Genomic DNA, 21,788 nt, shown 5'->3' on the forward strand with positions numbered 1-21,788 from the left:
GGGTAGAACTCTATTTGTCAAGTACACTATCATTTTAGTTAACCGATTGTTGTCTTCTCATATGGAATGAATATGCCAGAAGTGATTTGGCGACCTATGCACCTCAAGGTGAAAGATAGCAATTGAACATGTTGTCAAATCAATAATGATTTCAACTTTAAAGTTTAGCTCTCTTGGTATATGGACAAGTGCCTCGCACTCAGTTTGATTATTGGTGATAAAAATTTTGAATTGCAAACTATTCCAATCCAAAACTTTCTAAGTCTATACCTATACATGTGACATTGATGAACATCTTCTACCAACATAGGTTGTATTTTCGAGGAATCCTACTAGGTTTGGTAGCCTCTTGACTTGCAAAATTGATGTCACTCAAGTCAATTTGAGCCGAGTAGATATAGCTAAACAAATTTAAGCACATACTTGGTCATTAAAAGACTTGTAGGCATGGACGGAGCCGGACGGGCGGACGACTCCTCTCCCTCAACATAAACACACATCTTTCACCTCATTCAAAATGAAATTTCGGACTCCATCCCTACTTGTAGGCATGGTCTCAAGGTGGCCTTCGATAACCAACACGATCAACATATGCACAAAGGCAACATATCCATTGTGACTAGGACTCTCTTAGGGTCTGTTTGGGAGGAGGTGAGGGAAGGGGAAGGAAGGGGAAATAAGGGGAAGAGAAATTTTGAACCTTGTTTGGGAAGGAGTGAGGAAAGGGAAGGAAAGGTAAGGAAGGGTAAGCTTTAACCTTCTTTACCCATGGAAAGAGAGATTTTCTTACACCCCGAATTGGGGTGTAAGGAAGGGGAAGGGAAAATAAAATATTTTTTATTCCAATTTTATCCCTGTTCTTAATAGTTTAATAAAATATTTCAATTTCTAATTTTATTATGTCGCCGAGTTCAATTTCCTCGCCTTCTTCACAACTCGCTTGCTACCAGATTATTAGAGGAGACGATCCGACACGTCTTCTAACTGAATTAAAGGGGAAAACTATTTTTATCGTCAAAATTTAAGAGGATATCTACTATTTTTTAATTTTTCTATTAAAATTTAATAAGTTTTTAAAGAATAGAAATTTCGTTATCAGCGTTATCTTTCAAATTTTTTTATTTAAGATTTCTAAAATTATTATTTTCATTATTTCTCATTTAATTACTTAATTATCGATAATTTATTATTTTGTTACAAATAGCATAAAAAAAATAATTTTTTATTAAAAAAATAGTTAATTTAAATGATAATATAAAAAATTAATTTTATTATTAAAAATATCTAATTTATATTTATAAAATAAATATTAGTATTATAAAAAATTTCTAATTTAAAAAAATAAGGATATTTTTGTAACTTTATCTATTTAACCTTCATTCTCCTTCCTTTCCTCCCAAACAAAGTAACACATGTTACGTTAATGAACCTTCCATCCCTCCCAAACAAGGAGAAGTTAAATATTTTACTTCCCCTCACTTCCCCTTCCTTCCCTTCCCTTCCCTTCCCCTTCCGTTAATGAACCTTCCCTCACTTGATCCAAAGAGAGGGTTAGAGAGGATAATTCAATGGCTTCTAAGGAGTATTGTATTTTGGTATAACCCTATCGTCTCATTCGAAGACCGAGGACTATAATTATTTTGACAACGACTCAAGTTGAAAGATCAACTGCAAAACAACTCTCTCACACTGAGCATTCTCTCTTTTGCTTTGAGAATGTTACAGGGAATTGAACCGTGTGATTCGACGGCGCAGTGTCGTCAGCGGTGGTGCGGCGGCGGCACGGCGGCCTGCGGTGGTTGCGGCTTTGGGCATTGGTAGCACTTAGCGAAGAGCCCGAAGGTATCCACCTGCCTGATGAAGTTGGTCATGCTCGCCCATCCGCCCAGCCCGAACCCCACCACCAGCACCCACACCACTACGAACGAGTTCACCATGAACATCGCCGTCCAGCTCGGCAGGAAGAAGGGCGGCTTCTCTGCGGAATTCTGTCGAACAGATCGTCGGCACGCAATTACGTTAGCAAATCCCGTGAATTGGTTTGTGATTAGATGGCGGAACCGTCCATGGAGGAATGGAGATTTGGAATGGCTCGTGTACCTGTCTCGCGGACGATGTACGGTAGGTGAGCATGTGGGCTGCGGCGGGGATGATGTAGACGGTGAAGCTGACGAGGAGTGCGCCGACGGCCGAGTTGATGGGGCCGAAGAAGGGGAAGATGATGGCGAGGAACCAGATGGGGACGACGATGGGGAGGCGGGCGAGAGCGCGGAGGCAGATGCTGGTGGTGGCGTGGACCCCGATGACCTTCTCCCACACGAAGTAGAGCGGCGTGCAGGCGAAGCCGAAGGTGATGAACTGGTGGATCAACATCAGGATCACCGCCGCGTCCCGCCACCCCGATTGCGGCAGCAGGGAGAACGCGTTGGTGTGCGTCAGCAGCTGGTCGCCGAACGCCCAGTACACCGCCGCCGCCGACGGAAGCGTCAGCGTGAACACATACAGCGTCGCCAGCAGGTAGATGTACTTGAACTTCTGGGGCTTCCACATCGCGTGCATTATCTCCCTGCGCCGATCGATGTCAGCCGCTTCGAGGTGAAAAAATAAAAATCGAATCTTGGAGCGAGACTCACACGGTGACGGCGTGGCCGCCGAAGGTGTAGAGGATGTTGGTGGCGCCGGTGAAGTAGAGCACGAGCTTGGTGGGACCCGAGTGCACGACGCCCTCTGCCTGGCCGTGGACGACGGCGGCGATGGTTAGGTACCAGGCGGTGTAGGTGGTCATGCCGAGGCCGAGGAAGGACCAAATCCGGTAATTGTGGAAGGAGGGGATGAAGACGGTGGTGGCGCAGCACGCCCCGAATATATACGTCCATGTCCTCTTGTCCAAACGATCGTTGATGTAGTAGATGTTGCTGCAAGAATCCAAATTCAGCCATCAAAATCGGAGCTCGAAGACGAATCGAAGAAAGACGGAGCACGAAATCGGTACCTTGCGCAGGCGATGAGCTGAATCACGGAGCCGAAGAGGAGGAAGGTGCAGTTGAAGGCGAGGCCGGCGGCCTTCCAGTACGGCCCCAGAAGTCCGTCGAGCACCTCAAACCACTGCAAGAAATCAAAAGAGCGCGATTTTTCATGGAATAAAAGGAAGAAAAAGGTCGGATCTTTGAACGGAGGAAAGGGAGGTAGACTCGCCTGGATAACGTGGTTCTTGAAGCTGACGTTTTCCTTCTCCTTTCTCGAGCGGTACTCGACGTAGAGGACGCTGACGAGGTACGCCGTCCAGCTGCCGAGGAAGCCGTAGAAGATCTGAAGGACCACTCCCGACGCCATGCCCAGCTGCGAGAACGAGTACGGCAGCGTCAGCAGCACCTGCGCCACCTGCGGAGAACAATCGCCGCCCGGAAAAAAGTTAACACGATTTTGATCGCCGAAATCGACTGTACGAATCATTTCCCGGGAAAAATCCAATCTTGACGGAGGAGTACTTGATTGGAGGCGCAGCTGAACCAGGCGTCCAAGGCGGAGCCGCCGTGCCAGAGGAAGCTCCTCGCGCTGAAGGCCGATGCGTCCTCCTGCTCCTTCCCGTATCCACTGCCGTTCTCCCTCTCTGTCTCATCGCCTAACGGCGTAATGCCTCCGGTGACTATCGCCGCTGCTTCCTCCGCTTGTTTCTCCGAAAGCATCCTCCCCTCCCTCCCTCCCTCGTTCTTCCCGTTGGACAATATGTTATAGAAAATATTGAAATTATATAAACTTAATCCTAATTTATCTGCTAAGATAAGATGGGCTGAACAGATAATCTCATGTTATTATGTTATTATGAATACACGATTGAAAGATTTTTTTTTTTATTGGAAGAATAGCTCTTCCTCTAATTTTTTCTTTTACTTATCTTTTGCTATCTATTTCTTTTACTTATTTTTAGCTATTATCTTTTGATTAAAATACAGTCTTTTTTTCATAGGGTTTTTATGTTACCTGTAATAAATGAATAAATTATGATTATTTAATATTGAATTTAATGTCATCATTAATAGATTTAATATATTAATTAATATATATTATAGAATCATTATTAATAAATTTAAAATCGTCATTAATGTCGAGAAATTATAAAATCGTCATTAATTAATTTAATATCATTCTTATTATCAAGATATTACAGAATCGTCATTAATTTTATATTAATATTTCCGTTATATTCAGCACATAGTTAAAAAAGATTCAGATGATAAAATATTAATTTATTTATTGGGTAAATTTTAATTTGATCGATCTGATATTTGACATATATAGATTATATTTACAGACGAGTTAATCTTAATTCAATATAATTCTAACTTGATAGATTCTCTCCTTATATATATTTATAACATCATGTGTGATAATTTAAACAGACAATAAAATTCTTCGTATTTCCAACACTCTCCACTTTCTTCACCATCTTCCATCGAATACAAGCTCACGCCGGTTGCTTTCCTCACAAGTTTCGCTTTGGATCAAACATCATTCTCCCAGCCGCAAGGACCGGCACTAGGAGATGCATCGCAGATTCTCCATGGCTTTAGCGTGGTGGTGGACTATGGAAACAGGGGAAGACCAGAAGTGACCATTGAACAGCCATGCTAGTGGGTTCGACCGGAATGAAGGGCCGACCCCTCTTCACATAAGTTTGCGATAAAATATCTCTTTATTTACTAATAGATCTTAACTGAATCGTAGGTACTATCGAATTCTATTATAGGTACTATCAAATCATACTATCAGGTATAACCCATCTTAAAATTGAGAAGACGGGATGACTAAACTATATAGCTAGAATACTGACCAAGTTGGAACGGTCAGAATGATATGAATAGAATACTGATCAAGTCATCATACCCCGGAGGGAAAGGGTTTCTATGTTGACCAGGTCATCTGAAAGTCTCTAGTCAACACTACCTATAGACAGGGCTTGGGTTTCCCCGATCTCTCGTACTCGATATTTGAGACAGACCCCACGAATATATAAGGAATAAAATAATAGCTAAATAATAAAATGAATGAAGAGTGACTACGGTGACGTATCCTGGTCCAGAGGAGCGTCCTCTGGTGGATCGGTGAGCTAGTCGTCACGTTGATCGAGTCGTCGTGACCTGGAAGAATAGATAAATGTGAGTCAAATGAAAAGCTAGATCTGGGGTCGATGACACGAAATCGGATACGACATGGATTGGGAGGCGAGGGCATGGAGTCGGAGACGACGACATACATCCAGAATACAGCAATGACACGTAAGTCAAAATATAACAACGACACACACAGGCTATGCTATAACAATAGCACGCATGCCGAAAACAAAACAGTAGTGTACGACCAAGACTCAAAGGTCCAGTATGCAACAACCGTGGATCTATGCCGAAGGCGGACAGATTTAAGCCAGAAGTGGGTGGCACTGCAGATCTGTGTCGAATAGGCATATACGTGACTGTCATCGAGGGAGAAGGTGTCAAGGGAGACGACGGTGGCCTAGATCTGTTGTTGGCGTGGCCGGCAGTGAAGAAGAAGGCGTCAAGCCATCTTCCTACTTTGGTGAGCGACAATGAAAGGGGAAGAAGAGTCCCTCTGCTATGATGGCGCCAGAGAGGAGAGGAAGAGGGATAGCGGCGTGCCTAGCCTGCGTCGGCAGTGCGACGTACATGAGTCCCAAAAGAAAGGGAGAGCCCCTGGAGGGGACAACGACGTGCATCCGACGTCGATGGATGACTGACGGCGAAGGCTAGTTGACTGTGAAGCCAGCGATCGACAACCTAAATAGAAGGGCCTCTATGGTGGCCTCGTGCGTGAGCCAGCAGACGGAGAAGGCGGCAATAGAGAGATGACTATGGCTTCCACGTGGAGAAGAAGAAGAGCTGCTCACGGTGGCATCGATTTGGAGAGGAGGCGGTGGCACAGCGCCCCCTCCTCCTGTGTGTGCTCCTGGTAGCGACGGTAGAACCCAGCCGAAACATCCCTCCTACTCGAAGCTTCCCTCATCCTCTAAAGCCCTAATAATGATTTAACCAAAATGCCCCTCTTCTTCTCCTCAATTCCTTTGGGATCCCTAGATACCATCCACATCACATACGATTGAGTTATATAGTAGAATTTATGCTTACACACCAAAACTTTGATATCGCTCGTATCATATTTAGTGTGCTACTAGTTGAGCGTTGGGCTAGTTCTTCTTTAGTATGTGTTAGGAAGAACAATGTGGTGGCTTTAGATGATATAATGTGCTACTAAAGGTAGCTTTGAGCACTATTTCGCCAGTCTTCATCCAATATATGAGTCTCTGACTTGACGTGATTTGAGCCATGCTTGAAACGATTCAAAACTTAGTATCATGTCTATTCTCATATAATGTCAAGTCATGCCAAGAACAACTTGTGTCGTACTCGACGAAAACTTAAATCTAACTTGGCATGCCCTACACTAAGTCAAGACATGCTTGATGCAATCTAGTATCAATTTGGGTCGGATTGAAAAAAAAATAATTATAAAAAATCTTAACTAGAACCTGATTTGAATATAAATATAATTTGAAATTTCTAAATCTGAACCCAATCAATTTGAATCCAATCTAAATAACCTGAATGATCTGAATAAAAATAATTTTTTATCTATTTTTCCTATAATTATTCACTTATGTCTCAATACTTCATCATTATCATATTAACATTTATATTGATATACATAAAAACATCTTAATTTTTAAAATAAAATTTAATTCAATACCAAAAATATACTAAAACATAAATTCGGGTTAATCTGGGTCAATCTGATGTTAGGACACTTTGAGAGCTAGAGGGGGTGATTAGCTCCAATAGCTTCTTTGATGATTTGTTGCAGCAAAAAACTCGAAACAATCATTAACACTTGAATTTACTTGGTATTTACCTTCTTAAGGTGACTAATCCAAGGGTTCACATAATGCGCACATTCCACTATGAAAAACACTCATTCTCGGAAATAATCCAGAGATAGAGAAACCTCGTACAAGCTCACAACAAGAAAATACAATAAGAAAATGAATACACAATATAATAAACACCTTATTTGATCTCTTGTAACTTGTAAATGCCTCTTGGTGGTAGAAAATGTAGCAGCACTTGTTCTCCCAAACACCCAAGAACTTGTGACCAAAATGTGTGTGATCACTTTTATAGGGTTTACTCGACATCACCGAATTGATTCAACTTTTCCCCTATTGATTGTCACATCATTCGACTGTTTGCGCTCCTGTAAAATGACTCTTTTTTGAAACTTAATCGATTGGTGAGTCATCTCAATCCATTCAAAAGGTTTTAATCGATTACCCAATCGATCCACAACATTTTGTGCTCTCGCAAAAAGTCCTTAATCGATTAGTCCACCTTTTTAATTGATTGCCTCAATGATCCTTTCTCCTCTCGACAAAACAGTGTCTAATCGATTCACCCAATTGATTGGCATGACCAGAATCGATTCTCCAATCCATTCCACCACCTTCTATTCTTGGGGGAAAAGCCGCCCTAATCGATTGGACCAATTGACTAGGCCTAATCGATTGTCATAATTGATTAGGTTTGGGTCAATCGATTACCCAATCGATTGTCCAACCTTAATTCGCTTGATCCAAGTCTAGGGTTCCCTTATCCAACATTCGGTCAACCGTGACCTGTTGAGACTTTCCCATCAAGTGTTCAATCAATCTTTGACCCACTTGGACTTTGCCAACTTTTCGTTAGACATTTGATCACCAAGTGCGGTCCTTTTTGACCCACTTGGATTTTCCTCTTACCTAACCGTAATTAGGATTTTCCTCTTACCAACATATGGTCCCTCCTGAGCCACTTGGACTTTCATTTGCCAACATGCGATCCTTCTTGATACACTTAGACTTTCTTTTGTCTAACCGTCATTAGGACTTTCCTTTACCAACATGCAGTCATCCTTGATCTGCTTGGACTTTTATTTGCCAACGTGTGATCTTCCTTGACCTACTGGGACTTTTCTTTGTCTAATTATAGTTACGACTTTTTTTGTCTTACCATAGTTAGAACTTTTCTTTGCCTAAATATATAGCCTTCCTTGATCCACTTGGACTTTTCTTTGTCAACGTGTCATCCTCTTTGACTCACTTGGACTTTACCCATACCTAACCCTCAAGTTAAAACTTTCTCAACCAAGTATCCGACCTTGACCTACTTGACCTCTTTTCACATATTGTCCAAATATATTGTCCAAATATCGAAACTCAGACTCAAATACACTCGAGCTTAGTCAAACTGGACACTCACACTTGAAATAGAGACGATTGTACCAACAATCTCCTCCTTTTTGATGTTTGACAAGATGTTTAAGTTAGAGTAACCCATATTAGCCCAACTTCATTCTTCATTTCATGGCAAAGCATGAATGTGGGTTTCTAACTTAAACCCCACATTTTCTTCTCCTTTGACACGCATCAAAAATTCTTCTCCTTAAAAGTCAATTCATACAAGGGAGTTCAATAAAAGTCTCATACCATTTATTGTATCCTATGCTCACCCTTGAGCAATTATCTTATGCTCACCCTTGAGCATTTATTCACAACATTGAAGGTCCCCAAACCTTTATTGTTTCCTTATCCTAAAAAAAATCTAAATCATTCTTTAAGGATGACCTCTCCCTCAAAATATGTACCAAACTTCTATCATTACACCAACAATGATCTAGAGTTATGAGGTTATGTGGTTAACATTTTAATATCAAAACTAAACCTCCTCTTTAACTCCAAATTAGTTTCTTTTAACCATCCCTTTCTTATTTTCATTAAGAAAAATACCCTCAAATTGTTGGAAAATTGTTAGTACAAGCATCCCTAGGTCAATGTTGACCAGTTTGACTAAGTTCGAGTGGATTCGAGTTTAAGTTTCAATATTTAGATAATATGTTTGAAAAATCTCTAAAAGAGGTCAAGTAAGTCAAGGTTAACCAGATACTTAACGATATGTGAGAGGAAAGTCAAATAGGTTATGGAGCACTAGATATTTGATTGGCAAAGTCCTAACTCGAAGGTTAGGAAAGGGTAAAGTCCTAATTAGATATTAGACAAGGTAAATCCCTAACTGGAGGTTAGGCAAAGACAAAGTCCTAACTTAGAGGTTAGGCAAGGCAAAGTCCTAACTCGAGGGTTTGGTAAGGGAAAGTCTAAGTAGGCCAAGGAGGGTTGCACGTTAGCAAAGAAAAGTCTCAGCTACAGTTATGCAAAGCAAAGTTCAAGTGGGTCAAGGAGGATCACATATTGGAAAAGGAAAGTCCTAACTATGGTTAGACAAAGGAAAGTCCAAGTGACTTAAAGAAGACCGTACGTTAGTAAGAGGAAAGTCCTAACTGTGATTAGGTAAGAAAAAAATTCAAATGGATCAAGGAGAACCGTACTTGATAATCAGAAGTCTAATAGAAAGTTGGCACAAAATGGAAAGTCTAAGTGGGTCAAAGGTTGATTGGACACTTAGTGAAAACTCCCAATAGGTTACGGTTGACCTAATGTTGGGCAAAGGAACCTTAGACTCGAGATAAGTAAGTAGGGTTGGTCAATCGATTGGATAATTGATTGGATCAAATCTAATCGATCAGGTGTTCTCATGAGAACAGAAAGATGCTAAATCGATTGACTAATCGATTAAGCTCTCTTCAATCGATTGGGTAATCGATTGAAGTGGGGCTTTTCGTGAATCACAATATTTTATTATGTTGAATCGATGGGGAAAGTGCCCAAACAATTGGAAGAAGCTCATGACAAACAGTGGGCTTCTGAATGGATTATATATGTGATTGATTGAGCCACATGAAACGATCAAGTGATCGATTGAGCTTCTGAATTGATTGGGTGATCGATTAAAAAGCTTCGTAATCGATTAACTAATTGATTAAGAGAAGAAGAAAATAACTGTTGTGAGGTTTAGATAGCTGGATTTGCTTAAATCTGACATGACAATCGATTAAGGGTAAGGTCAATCGATTGGAAATCCTAATTCGCGGGATATAAAGGCGTTCGAAGATTCAAATCATCACTTCTTCTTCTCCACTCTTCATCGTCGGTGCTTGAGTTGTGGAAGAGAAATGTTGTTGCACTTTCCAAGTTTCAAGAGGCATCTACAAGGAAGAATAAATTAGGAAAGCAAAGTTTACATTTGTATTCTGTATTTACATTTTATTTTCATTGTATTCTTATATGTGGGCTTGTACAAGGTTTCTCCATCTCTGAATTATTTCCGAGAAGAAGTGTTCTTCATAGTGGAGTGTATTCACTATATGAATCTTTGGATTAGTCATGTCAAGGAAGTGGATACCAAATAAATCATAGTGTTAGCATTGCTTCAAGTTTTCTGCTACAACAATTTAACAAGACGAAGAAATTAGAGCTAATCATCCCCCCCCCCCCCCTTCTAGCTTTTGAAGTGCCCAACCACAACTACTTATCAAAATACTTTAGAGGGTTAGGGATAGTTAAGTCAACTAAACATGGTTTAATGGACTGAAATAAGACTATTTCAGTCAAAATCAGCATTCTTAATCAATTGGTTTCAGCTACCAATTGATTACAACCCCTCTTAATCAATTGAAATTGAGATTCAATCAATCTGCTAATCAATTAGTACCTTTTAATCGATCACTTGATTGATTCTGTGAGCTTCTGTGCTCGTGGAAATTCACTCCAATAGATTACCCTAATCGATTAGGGTGTGGTAATCGATTACCATAACTGAATTTCTGATTTTGATTTCAGATCAAATTTCAGAAATACATAAATAATTCTACAAGATTCCAAAAATTATGAAACTTTGGGTAGACATTACTTATGACATATACTATCATCAAAAAATAGTTTTCTAAGAAAATACTTCCCATTTTTAAAAATTGATATAAAATTAGAAATTATTGAAAACTTCAATGTTTACTCTATTTTGTATCCAACTAATCAATGATGATCACTATCAAAAGATAGGTTTCACCAAGGTTTTATAAAGTGATTTTGAAATATTTTTCAAAATATAATTTCCAACTACAATCTTCGGAATAAATGCACATGACTTATACATTAGCTTTTCTCATGATTAGACTCTACATAAGCTTATGTTTTGATGACACTAAAACTCCAAAAAGATGCACTAAATCAACATCTTGAGTTTTGTTCATCTTCCTAACATCTCACTTGTATCTAATGTGTCTCAATACACATACAAGTCAACTATATAGTTCTTGTGAGATGTATAATAGATTTTTTCTAAACTAAGGGATCGTGCACTTCTAACTAGGCATTTAAAATTTTGATCATCCAACCTAGGATATCAATTTATGTCATTGTCCTTAGTTACAAGGATTTAAAATAATGCATGAAAATGATTATGGCATACATCAAAATAAATATTTCCAAAAAGAAATCTATTATATTTTTCATGAACATATGAATGCAAGAGGAATTATGTCATGACATATTATAAGGTACACAATCATGACAATTTTAGCATAAAGAAAATACCTAGATTATCTATCTAAGTAGTACTAACTAATCATTAAATTTAAAATTAAACCTAAGTTTTCCCTTTTTCTCCCTAGAAAATGTCAAAATCCTTACTTGACATTTCTTCGACTTCTCTCCTAATTGTGCCAATTTAATCACACTATCGTGGCATACAAAATTCATGGGGATTTTAAGGTGTTGGTCTTGACCAAATAATTTTGTGATTCTTAGGATTTCATATGTTTGTCAATCCCCTAGCTGTTATACTATAGAATAGACTTAGTAGTCCCAATTGAGATTGGAAACAAAACTTGGACTCTAAGATGGACTGTCCTTTCAGAACCAAGAATAATATAGGTGTATTTTATTCATTAGTTGTTGAAACATGTTTAGTGGTGTTATCTACCGCTACCTGGTGTGTAGATACGGGAGTCACTGATCATGTCTGCAATTCATTGCAGGGGTTCTAAAAAATCCGACAACTATATGAAGAGAAAATCACCATGGGCACTGCTACGAAAATAGCAACTGTTGCAGTGGGAGATGTTTATTCTTTGATAGGAAGAAAATATGAATTTTCAGAAATTATCTTTACGTACTAAGTTTAGAAAGGACCTGATTTCAGTTTCTAAACTATTAAATAATAGATATTGTGTCTATTTTGATAACAAAGTTGTTATCAAGAAAATAGGAAAGATATTTGTTCTGGTACGTTGGTTGATAATTTATAATCCAATAACTCCCACGATGTAATAAATGGAAATTAATAACATATCTTCTAACTTTAATAAGAGAAAGCAACCTTCGGAAATAAACCAACCACATCTTTGGCAGTCTAAGGCTAGATTATATTAACTTGAGTATGATTCAAAGGATAATAACCGATAAACTTTTGGGTTCATTGGTAGAGAAAATCTTTCCAACCTGCGAGTCTTACTTGGAAGGAAAAATAACCAAGAAACTTTTAAATCTAAGGGGTTTGGAGCCAAAGATATGTTGGAATTGGTTCATGTGAACCTTTGACTATCCAGGCAAGAGATTGTTTCGAATATTTTATCTCTTTTATAGACAACTATTCGAGATACAGATACATTTACTTGATGCACCGCAAGTCTAAGTGCTTTGATAAGTTCAAAGAGTACTAAGCTGATGTGAAGTAACGTCAAGGTAAAAGTATCAAGATACTACAGTGAAATCGTAGTGGCAAGTAACTCTTGGGAGAGTTTAGGAGTCACTTATCAGAAGTCGGGATTCAATCCCAACTAACTGCACCTGGAATAGCCCAACAGAATGGTGTAGTAGAAAGAAGGTATAGGACTCTTATAGAAATAATTAGATTGATGATGAGTTATTAAGAAAATTACCAAATTTGTTTTAAGGATATACTCTGGAAACAGAAGTGAACATAGTACATCCTAAGTCAGAACTCTCTACTCCCATAGAATTACAGAATAGGCGTAAGTCTAATATGAAACATATTCAGATTCGGGGTAGTCCAGTATATGTGTTGAAGGGAGACACTGATAAGTTGGACAGAAGTTCACTTGTTTGTGGGTTATCCTAGAGAAACAAAAGGAGGTTTATAGTCCTAAAAATCAGAAGGTCATTATAAGCACAAATGCTTGATTTTTAGAAGAGGACTATGCAATGAACCACACGCCCATAAGTAAATTTGTTCTTAAAAGAAATAATAAAGGACATGTCTAATCTAGTACCAACTATACAAGATGAAATATCACAAGAAACTGAAACACGTATCATAATTGATACATAATTACAGACAGTGTCTCGTCGTAGTGGGAGGGTTGTTAGGCAACCTAAAAGATTCATGTTTTGGGAGAGTCTTTGGACTTGATCCCAAGTGAACATGAACCTGATCCCCATACATATGACGAAGCGCTCCAAGATAAAGATACAACATCTTGACAAAGAGCAATGAATACAGAATTAGAATATATGTATTCTAATAAAGTCTAGGAGCTTATGAAATCATCAAATGGTGTAAAAGCCATTGGGTGAAAATAAGTCTAAAATAGGAAAAGAGGGATAGACGGAAAGGTAGAAACTTTCAAAGCAAGGCTTGTTGAAAAAGAAAACTTTTTCACCGGTAGTCATGCTTAAGTCTATCCGAATTCTTTTATCTATTGATACTCATATGGACTATGAGATTTAGCAAGTGGATGTCAAGACAGCTTTTCTTAATGGAAGTCTTGAAGAAAATATCCATATAAAGCAACCAGAAGGGTTCATTGCAAAGGGCAAAAAGCATCTTGTGTGCAAGCTCAATCAGCCTATGGACTGAAGCAAAGCTTCAAGATTTTGGAGCATTCGGTTTAATAAAGTAATCCAGACCTATGGATTTATTTAATAACCGGATGAGACTTGTGTATACAAGAAGTGTGATGGAAACATGGTGGTATTTCTTATATTATACGTAGATAATATTTTTAGTAGTTGGAAACAATATTAAAGTGTTGTTGGAAGTAAGGATATGGTTGTCCAAACAAATTCGATATAAAGGACTTGGGAGAATACACATATTCTTGGGATCAAAGTAATAAGGGATCGCAAGAAAAGAATATTATGCTTATCACAAGCTTCATATATCGATACAATCCTTGCTCGTTTTAGCATGCAAGACTCCAAGAAAGGTTTTCTACCTTTTAGGTATGGAGTAGCTTTATCTAAAGAAATGTATCCGAAGACATCAAAGGAGATAGAGGACATGAAGGCAGTTCCTTATGCTTCAGCTGTAGGAAGTTTAATGTATGCAATGCTTTGTACGAGACCAGATATCTGTTTTGCCCAGGGCATAGTTAGCAGATATCAAAGTAATCCAGGACTAGGACACTAAACTGTCGTAATGCATATATTAAAGTACCTTAGTGGGACTAGAGATTATATGCTAGTTTACAAGACAGATAATTTGATCCCTGTGGGTTACATAGATTTTTGACTTCCAATCAGATAGGGACAATAGTAAGTCGAACTCGGGGTTTTGTGTTTACTTTAGGAAATGAAGCCATAATTATGGAGGAATGTTAAGCATAGGTACTTTTCGGACTCCATCATAGAAGCTGAGTATGTGGCAGCCTTTGAGGCAGCCACAGAAGCTATATGACTCAGATACTTCATAATGGACTTAGACATGATTTCTGGTTTACTTAAAAATTATTACAATAATAGTAGTACAGTAGCAAACTCAAAGAAACCATAAGTCCATAAGGCAAGTAAACACAATAGAGCCCAAGTACCATCCAATATGAGAAATCGTATAATTAGGAGAAGTTGTTGCTGCCTAGATTGCATCAAGTGATAACCTAGAAGATCCTTTCACTAAGGCCCTTAAGACGAGAGATTTTGATGGGCATGTTGAAGGTTTGAGAATCAGATGTATGGCAGGATATATGGCAGCATAGTCTTTTAGTATAAGTGGAAGATTGTTAGAGTGTATACTAAAAGCTTAGCTTTTGTATAAACATTTATTTAGAAATAAAGAATCACAATGGTCAAATACCTACATTTATATGCTAAGTGTAGTTGTTTAATTAATTTATATTGTAGATAAAATGGTGTGTGGTGTCACACACAGAAGATGATGTTATCAATTCCTTATAAATTATAAACAGTAGCTCATGACTAAGATGGAAAGGAATAAACTGTTGGAATAGTCGTAGTGTAATTAGGTATTAGTTTATCTTGACTAATAAATTACACTAGTACACTCTAAGTGTATTGAGTAGGACCATTTAAGGTAAGTTCTTTTTATACTGACTTAATAAAAGAACAAGTCCTTTGTTATTATGGAAGTGTGTGCTCTTAATCCTAATATAATAACAAGCATATATATTTAACATTTATTTCTTTGACTTATCAAAGGGTGAGATTTAGCTCGATAAATCAATAGGCCCGATAAGTTGGGAAATGATATTACTTATAGTGTGTGTTGTTGATTATAGAAGGAAACTGTATCTTAGTTATCTAGGTTGAGAATGTCCCCAAGAGAAGCTCATAAGGATTGTCATGTTAAACCCTGCAGGTGGACTTAGTCCGACATGACGATGAAATTGAGTGGTACTACTCTCGGAGATAGATATTAACTAAATGAGTTGTCAATAACTCATTAAATTAATGGACATTCGATATCTTAAACACAGGGAGACTAACACGCTCATGATAAGAAGAAGCCCATAATGTAATTTGGGATTGCTACGGTAGTGCAATAATAACTCTCTAGTGGAATGAGTTATTATTGATGAACTTGAGTTGTGTATTCGGGGCGAACACGGGATACTCAAGTTCATCGGAAGGCCAAAACTAATTTCTCCTCTAGGTCTCTGTCGTAGCCTCATCAATGCCTCTAATCCACTCATGAAAAACCCATCTTGGTGTCCAAGAAGGGGTCGACCCATGGCTTGGTGACCAAGCCAAAGGGGCCGGCCATATTCTCCTTGAGGTGGCAGCCATATGCTTCTTTAAGGGGGTCGGACACATATTTCAAATAAGGAGGAGTGTTTTGAATTTTTAAAATCTTCTCTTTGTAGATATCTACAAGTTTTAAAAGAGAGTTTTTAAAATATAAAACTTTCCTTATTTGAATTAGGCCACATGGTTTAAAAGAAATTTTAAAAGTTTTAAAACTTTCTTTTTTAACCATCCTCATGATTTAAGAAAAAAGGAAGAGAAGTTTTAAATTTGAAAATTTTATAACCATGTTAAAAAAGGAAATTTTAGAAGAGAAGTTTTAAATTTTAAAACTTGGTTTTAATTTTTTAAAACTTTCCTTTTTAACATTCACTTTAGGAAATTAAAAGAGAGCTTATAAAATTTTATAAGAGTTTTTCTTTGCTTATAAAATTTTACAAAGGTTATTTCTTTGCTTTTATTTTACAATCAAGACAATCAAACTATGTTTGATGATTGAATCAATCAAGAGGAAATAAAAGAAAAAATTAAAAGGGAAAAGGAAAAACAAGAGGAAGATTTTAATTTTTGTAAAAAGTCTTCCCTTATTTGCTTTGGGCAAGTAATATAAAAGAAGGAGAGGGGAGGCCTCATGAGATAACAATTCTTATTCTCTTGTTGGTGCTCCTCTTGTGGCCGGCCCTCTCCCCTCTTCCTTTCCCCTTGCTCTCTTTTCCTTGGTGGTAGCGGTGGCCGAAACATAGAGAAGGAGGAGAAACTCTTTGGGTGGTGTTCATCTTGGAGGATCGTCGCCCACACGACGTCCAAAGCGAGGCGAGGAATACGGCAGAAGATCTCAAGGTCATTAGCATACAAAGAGAAGGTATAACTAGTAATTTTCTTCCGCATCATGCTAGTTATTTTTCTTTGTATGAATTCCAAACACAAGAGGCATAGATTCTAGTTTTTCTGATTTGTTATTCGAGTTTGTTTTTTTTTTGTTTTTCAAATTTGTGATTCGATTGTTCCTTTTGGTTAAACCTAGAGTTATATAAGGAAATTAAATATTAGTTTTCCTTAAAAGGCTTTGTCTAGGAAGTGGTGGTTGCTCCCATATCCAAGAAGGCCTAGTGCCTCGCCATGTTTAACCTGGAAGTCAATTTTGGAAATTAATATTTAATTAAATTTATAACGTAGGTGGATTTGGATCAATAGTGTTAAGTTCCGCTTGCGATCCAAGTCTAAACTATTAAGAACAGATAAGTTAAATTTGGAATCAATAATGTTAAGTTCCGTTTGTGATTCCTAATTTAACTTCTAAAAGAACACAATAGGTTATTTAGGAACGGTTCGACACTTAAATAAAATTTTTGTACAGTGGAACCAGTACGATCTTCCTAAGACTAACCAACAGATTGTATCAACCAATCCAACGTCCAGACGCTCGTCGTAACTCAAAGTCCTGTAATCACATAATGTATTTAGCTAATTACATATATAGCAATTGGCTAAATAAAATTCCTAATCTAATTAAGGTGACTGTAATCGACCACGATGTTTGAGTATCCCCAACTAACCCTCATCCCAGGTTTATTCATGAATCATCCATTAATTAATCCGATCATCTACTAAGCACATCCAAGCATCCATAAAGATTCACAACTCCTCTTACCCTAAACTAGAGGCATCTCTGTAGACTCTCGGTCGGAGGAGTTGCTGTCGGAAGTTCCGGTCGATATCAATTGAAGCTACGGCCTTCTAGGTCGAGAACCCCCCAAATCAGCACCTAAATTTAGCAACCTTACCTCCAATTCCAAATGCCCCAAATGATGATACACCGCTGGAAAAGTTGCTGTCGGAAAGGGATGACCTGGTGGAGCTTCAAGGGTTGATCCAACAACTTGATTCTTCCAAAGACTCACCACTGATGCCTCATATTCGATCCAACAAGGAGATCTAGTAGAATTCCACAGTTAAAGGAATGACTGGAGCAGAAAGTGTGGTGGTTGCGACTACTGGTGTTAGGTCAAGATGGTAGCAGTTAGGGCATGAGACGGATCGGCAGCAACCGATTGTAGATGTGGCAATCGGGTCGAAGGAAGAAGAACGTTGAACCTTTACCCTCGGCCGAAGAGGGCCAACAGCAGCTCCCACCACCACTAGCAGCAAGCATCAACAGCGGCGTCGGCGGTGTCGGCCAATAGGTGTCATGCGACAAGGTTGACGAAAATCGGGTGGTGTCGTGCGATCGAGAGAGAGAATCAATAGGGGGCGGTGGTGCGAGCTCGATGAAGAGGAAGATGGAGTGCTCAGCCGCCAGCTACCAGCTCCCTCATGGCATCAGCATCGAGGAAGAAAAAGGAATCGGCGATGGGAAGAGGGGAGAAAGGGAAGAGCTCGGCGGTGCGGCTCGAGAAGGAAGAGGATCACCGTCTAAGGCTAGGACACGGGAAAGCTTTTAAAGAAAAGGAAAAAAGAAAATATTTAATGAAATTAAACATTTTCTCATTTAAATAGGGTAACTTAAACAGACTTTTCCTTGGACCAATAATTGATCCCCTTAACGTACCTCATACGAGCTCCAATTAATTCTCAAAAAATATATATAAATTCCTAAAAATTCCAACAAGATTATTTGTCCATTAGCCTTATTATTTAATTATTATTTGGGGTACCATATTTTACAGTCCATGTGACTTATTAAGTCTTTATGACCAAACTCTCAAATAGTATGTGTGACTTGTTAGGTCTTTGTGACTTACCTAAATGAACTAATTTTAGTGACTTACCTTGGATGAGTGGGAGATGTAGGAAATGGGGAAAGTGGGAACATGCCCATGTTTCCTACTACTTTTAATGGAAAAGTCCATTATGTCCCTAGGTCATTTCCCTTTATAAATAGTGCGTCCAAGGATCATTAAGGAGTACGAGAAAAAAGACGTGAGAAGACGAGAGAGGGAAGAGCATTTGAGGCGGTGGGTTTTGGTTCGTGGAATTGCAGAGAGCCTTTCGATCTTGTGATCGTTCTTCCAACAGCGAGTCTTGCCGATGTCGATTGTAGATATGCGGGAGATCGTTTAAGTATTTAATTGTTTTGTGTAATTAATTACAATATAATTCCTACATTGATCATTAAAGGATAAGTTATATCTGAATGATCTGTATGTATTCATATCAAATGATGTCATGATCTCTTTGGATTTGGAAGATAATTGTCAAATAAATTTGATCAGGAATCCATAAAAGAGCATTATTTAAATCAGTTTCTTCAAACTTAATAAAGAAGAAAAGGCTCATAGAGCCTCCATTTTCTAGTATTTCCCTCAGTAACGAAATGGAGGACATGTTTGTTCCTACTTTCTTCTACATGTATCCTCATCCCTACTAAGTACCTTAATTTTTGGTTGCAGAAAGCTTAGTGTAATAAACAAGCTTGAAATAGTCGAGCTCAGCTCAACTTGGCTAGTTCACAATCATAACTATACTAATTTAGCAACAGATCCAGTTAAATTTATTTCAAAGGACATTTAGATTTGGTAAGATTCTTTTCTTACTTTATTTATTGTTTAAAGAAAACTTCTTTATAACAGTTAGGCAGGCTTAACAGTTGTGCTAAATCAAGAATTTACATTAGAAATTTGGATATCTCACGATGTTTCTCATAATGGATTTTTGTTTATCCAGGTGCGTGATGTTCGCATCATAATAGATCAGAGTTCTAGACGTTCTAAAGGAGTTGGGTAAGCTTCCTGCTTTTGATATCTTTCTCTCACAAACATTTTTTTTTAAAAGTTGAGAAGTCAAGGGAAAAAACATGTGTTTCTTCCCTTTTCTTCATTAATTTATTTTTCTACTTCTTCTTCTTCTTTTTGATTATTATTATTTCAAAATCTTTTAATTTACAAGTTAGTTAGTTCCTAGAGTTGTGGTCATGTAAATTTATTGGATGTCTATCCTTTATCCTCCCGTATCTTTGATAAGAAAATTTAATTAGATCTCATGATCTTTTATAAAGGTTTGTAGATACACTTGGAGGAATGATAGTTTGGTATTGTCATCTGGTATGATTTTAACCTTTTAGTGAAATATTATTAATTTTTATATTTACAATGTCATTGAAATTTTAAATAAATATGAAATGTATTTGTAGCTGGTAATAAGCGAAGATTTCTATTAGTGTATATGGAATGATACTTTATCCACTTCTCATTAAGGGTGGCAATTCGGTTCGGGTTCGGGTTGACGAGTTCGGGTTGGCAGGTTGGCGGGTTGGAAAATGACAACCTGAAGCCGACCTGATTATGAATTCGGGTCAAACTATTCAACCTGAACCTGATATGTTTATTTGCACTTGACCCGAACCCGATCCGTTTGACCCGTTTAACCCGTTGACCCGTTTAACCCGTTTGACCCGTTTAACCCGTTTGACCCGAACATGACCTGAATTCAATAAAGAAATTTTGTATATTAAATTAAAAATTAAAAATAACATTTATCTACATAAATTGAAAATCCATATCATAAATGATAAACCATAGCAACATTGCAATCAATAGCACATCTCTATGTTTAGGGTTTTTAACTTTTTAAAATTTGTAATTTTAGTTTAAATTTATAATTATAAACGGGTTCGCGGGTTATAATTGGGTCATTTCAGGTTGACCTGAACCCGACTTGTTTATTAATTGGGTCAATTGGGTCGACCCGATTTTGACCCGAACCTGAAACTACCCAACCCTAACCTGATTTTTTCGTGTTCGGTTCGGGTCGTGTTTTCGTGTCGGGTCAAAAATTGTCACCCCTACTTCTCATTTAGTATGATATTCAATCTTTTAAATTATGTTTATTAGGTTTATATTTTCATTGGTTAATTTACTTATACAAATTTATAGATTGTATTTGTAGGTGACAGGTACTTAGATTTTACATATGATGGTTGAAGATGGTTGATAGTAAATTAGTTGAGTTTTTAGTTTATAAGACTTGGTTAGTTTTAAAACTCAATGTTTTGTTAGTATTTAGTTAGCATTGGATTCAATACTTTTATATTATTATTGTATTTGTATTTTTGTGATAATGGGATGAATTTTGATGATGTGGTGAATGAATCATATATTTTGAAAGTCAACGTTCCTATTCTTATAGTGGTGAATTGTGATGATGGTTAAATTGTGATGATATGTAATTTTTTCTATTATGTGATGAATGTTTTGTAGTTGGAATAGATATTAGTAACAATAGTTAATGTTTTTATAAAATATTATAAATGATATTTAATAATGCCATTATAGATTAGTTACGATGACAGTTTAAAATGCCCTTATAAATTAGCAATATTAACATATTTTATTGGCCTTGTATAAAAATTTAAAACATCTATAATTGTCAATACAAATTAGTTTAGGTGACATTTATATTTGTCCTTATTTAGATAATAATACGACATATATAAATGTTCATGAAATATTTTTTTCCTGACATTTATGATTGTCAGCATATTCCTACATTTAAGATACTTTTGAAGTTAGCATAGATATTTTATAATGACAATATACAAATATCAGGAATACCAGAGGATCTAAGCTAACACCACATTTCGATATATTTTTTTGATAATGCCAGCATAACTTTAATGTCACTAAAAGTATATTATAAAGACCTTTATATGTGTCCTTAAAGACTTTATTTCTAGTAGTATTATAAGCAGGTGGTGAATTTCTACTCCTTAAATGTTAGGATCTTTCGTACGGCTAAAGAGGGGGGTGTGAATAGCCGCCCCAAATCGCTCTCGTTTCTTCCTACAATTAGGTTAGTCGCAGCGGAAAATACAAAGAAACGAAAGAGAAGAAAACCAAACCTTAACACGAGGATG

At 37.5% G+C, this 21,788-nt stretch overlaps 1 protein-coding gene across 1 annotated transcript; it reads right to left on the reverse strand.

Moving 5' to 3' along the window:
- Positions 1-1,596: 1,596 nt before the first annotated feature.
- On the reverse strand, positions 1,597-3,697 carry LOC121977879 (auxin transporter-like protein 4). The gene is made up of 6 exons (XM_042530280.1): positions 3,489-3,697; positions 3,196-3,381; positions 2,993-3,105; positions 2,634-2,915; positions 2,101-2,566; positions 1,597-1,988 (listed from the first exon to the last, which is right to left on the reverse strand). Exons 1-6 carry the CDS (start codon positions 3,684-3,686, stop codon positions 1,761-1,763), a joined length of 1,473 nt encoding a protein of 490 aa, XP_042386214.1. The 5' UTR covers positions 3,687-3,697; the 3' UTR covers positions 1,597-1,760.
- Between the last annotated feature and the right edge of the window lie 18,091 nt (positions 3,698-21,788).

Source organism: Zingiber officinale, chromosome 4B, assembly GCF_018446385.1.
Source record: "Zingiber officinale cultivar Zhangliang chromosome 4B, Zo_v1.1, whole genome shotgun sequence".
Lineage (NCBI taxonomy): Eukaryota > Viridiplantae > Streptophyta > Magnoliopsida > Zingiberales > Zingiberaceae > Zingiber > Zingiber officinale.

What these genes read in the sequence shown, in the direction of transcription:
- LOC121977879 (XM_042530280.1), bottom strand. Translation starts at nt 3,686, where the DNA reads ATGCTTTCGGAGAAACAAGCGGAGGAAGCAGCGGCGATAGTCACCGGA. An exon ending in TCAAGAACCACGTTATCCAG is followed by an intron (nt 3,106 to 3,195) that starts GCGAGTCTACCT and finishes GATTTCTTGCAG; the next exon opens with TGGTTTGAGGTGCTCGACGG. An exon ending in GTACATCGTCCGCGAGACAG is followed by an intron (nt 1,989 to 2,100) that starts GTACACGAGCCA and finishes TCTGTTCGACAG; the next exon opens with AATTCCGCAGAGAAGCCGCC.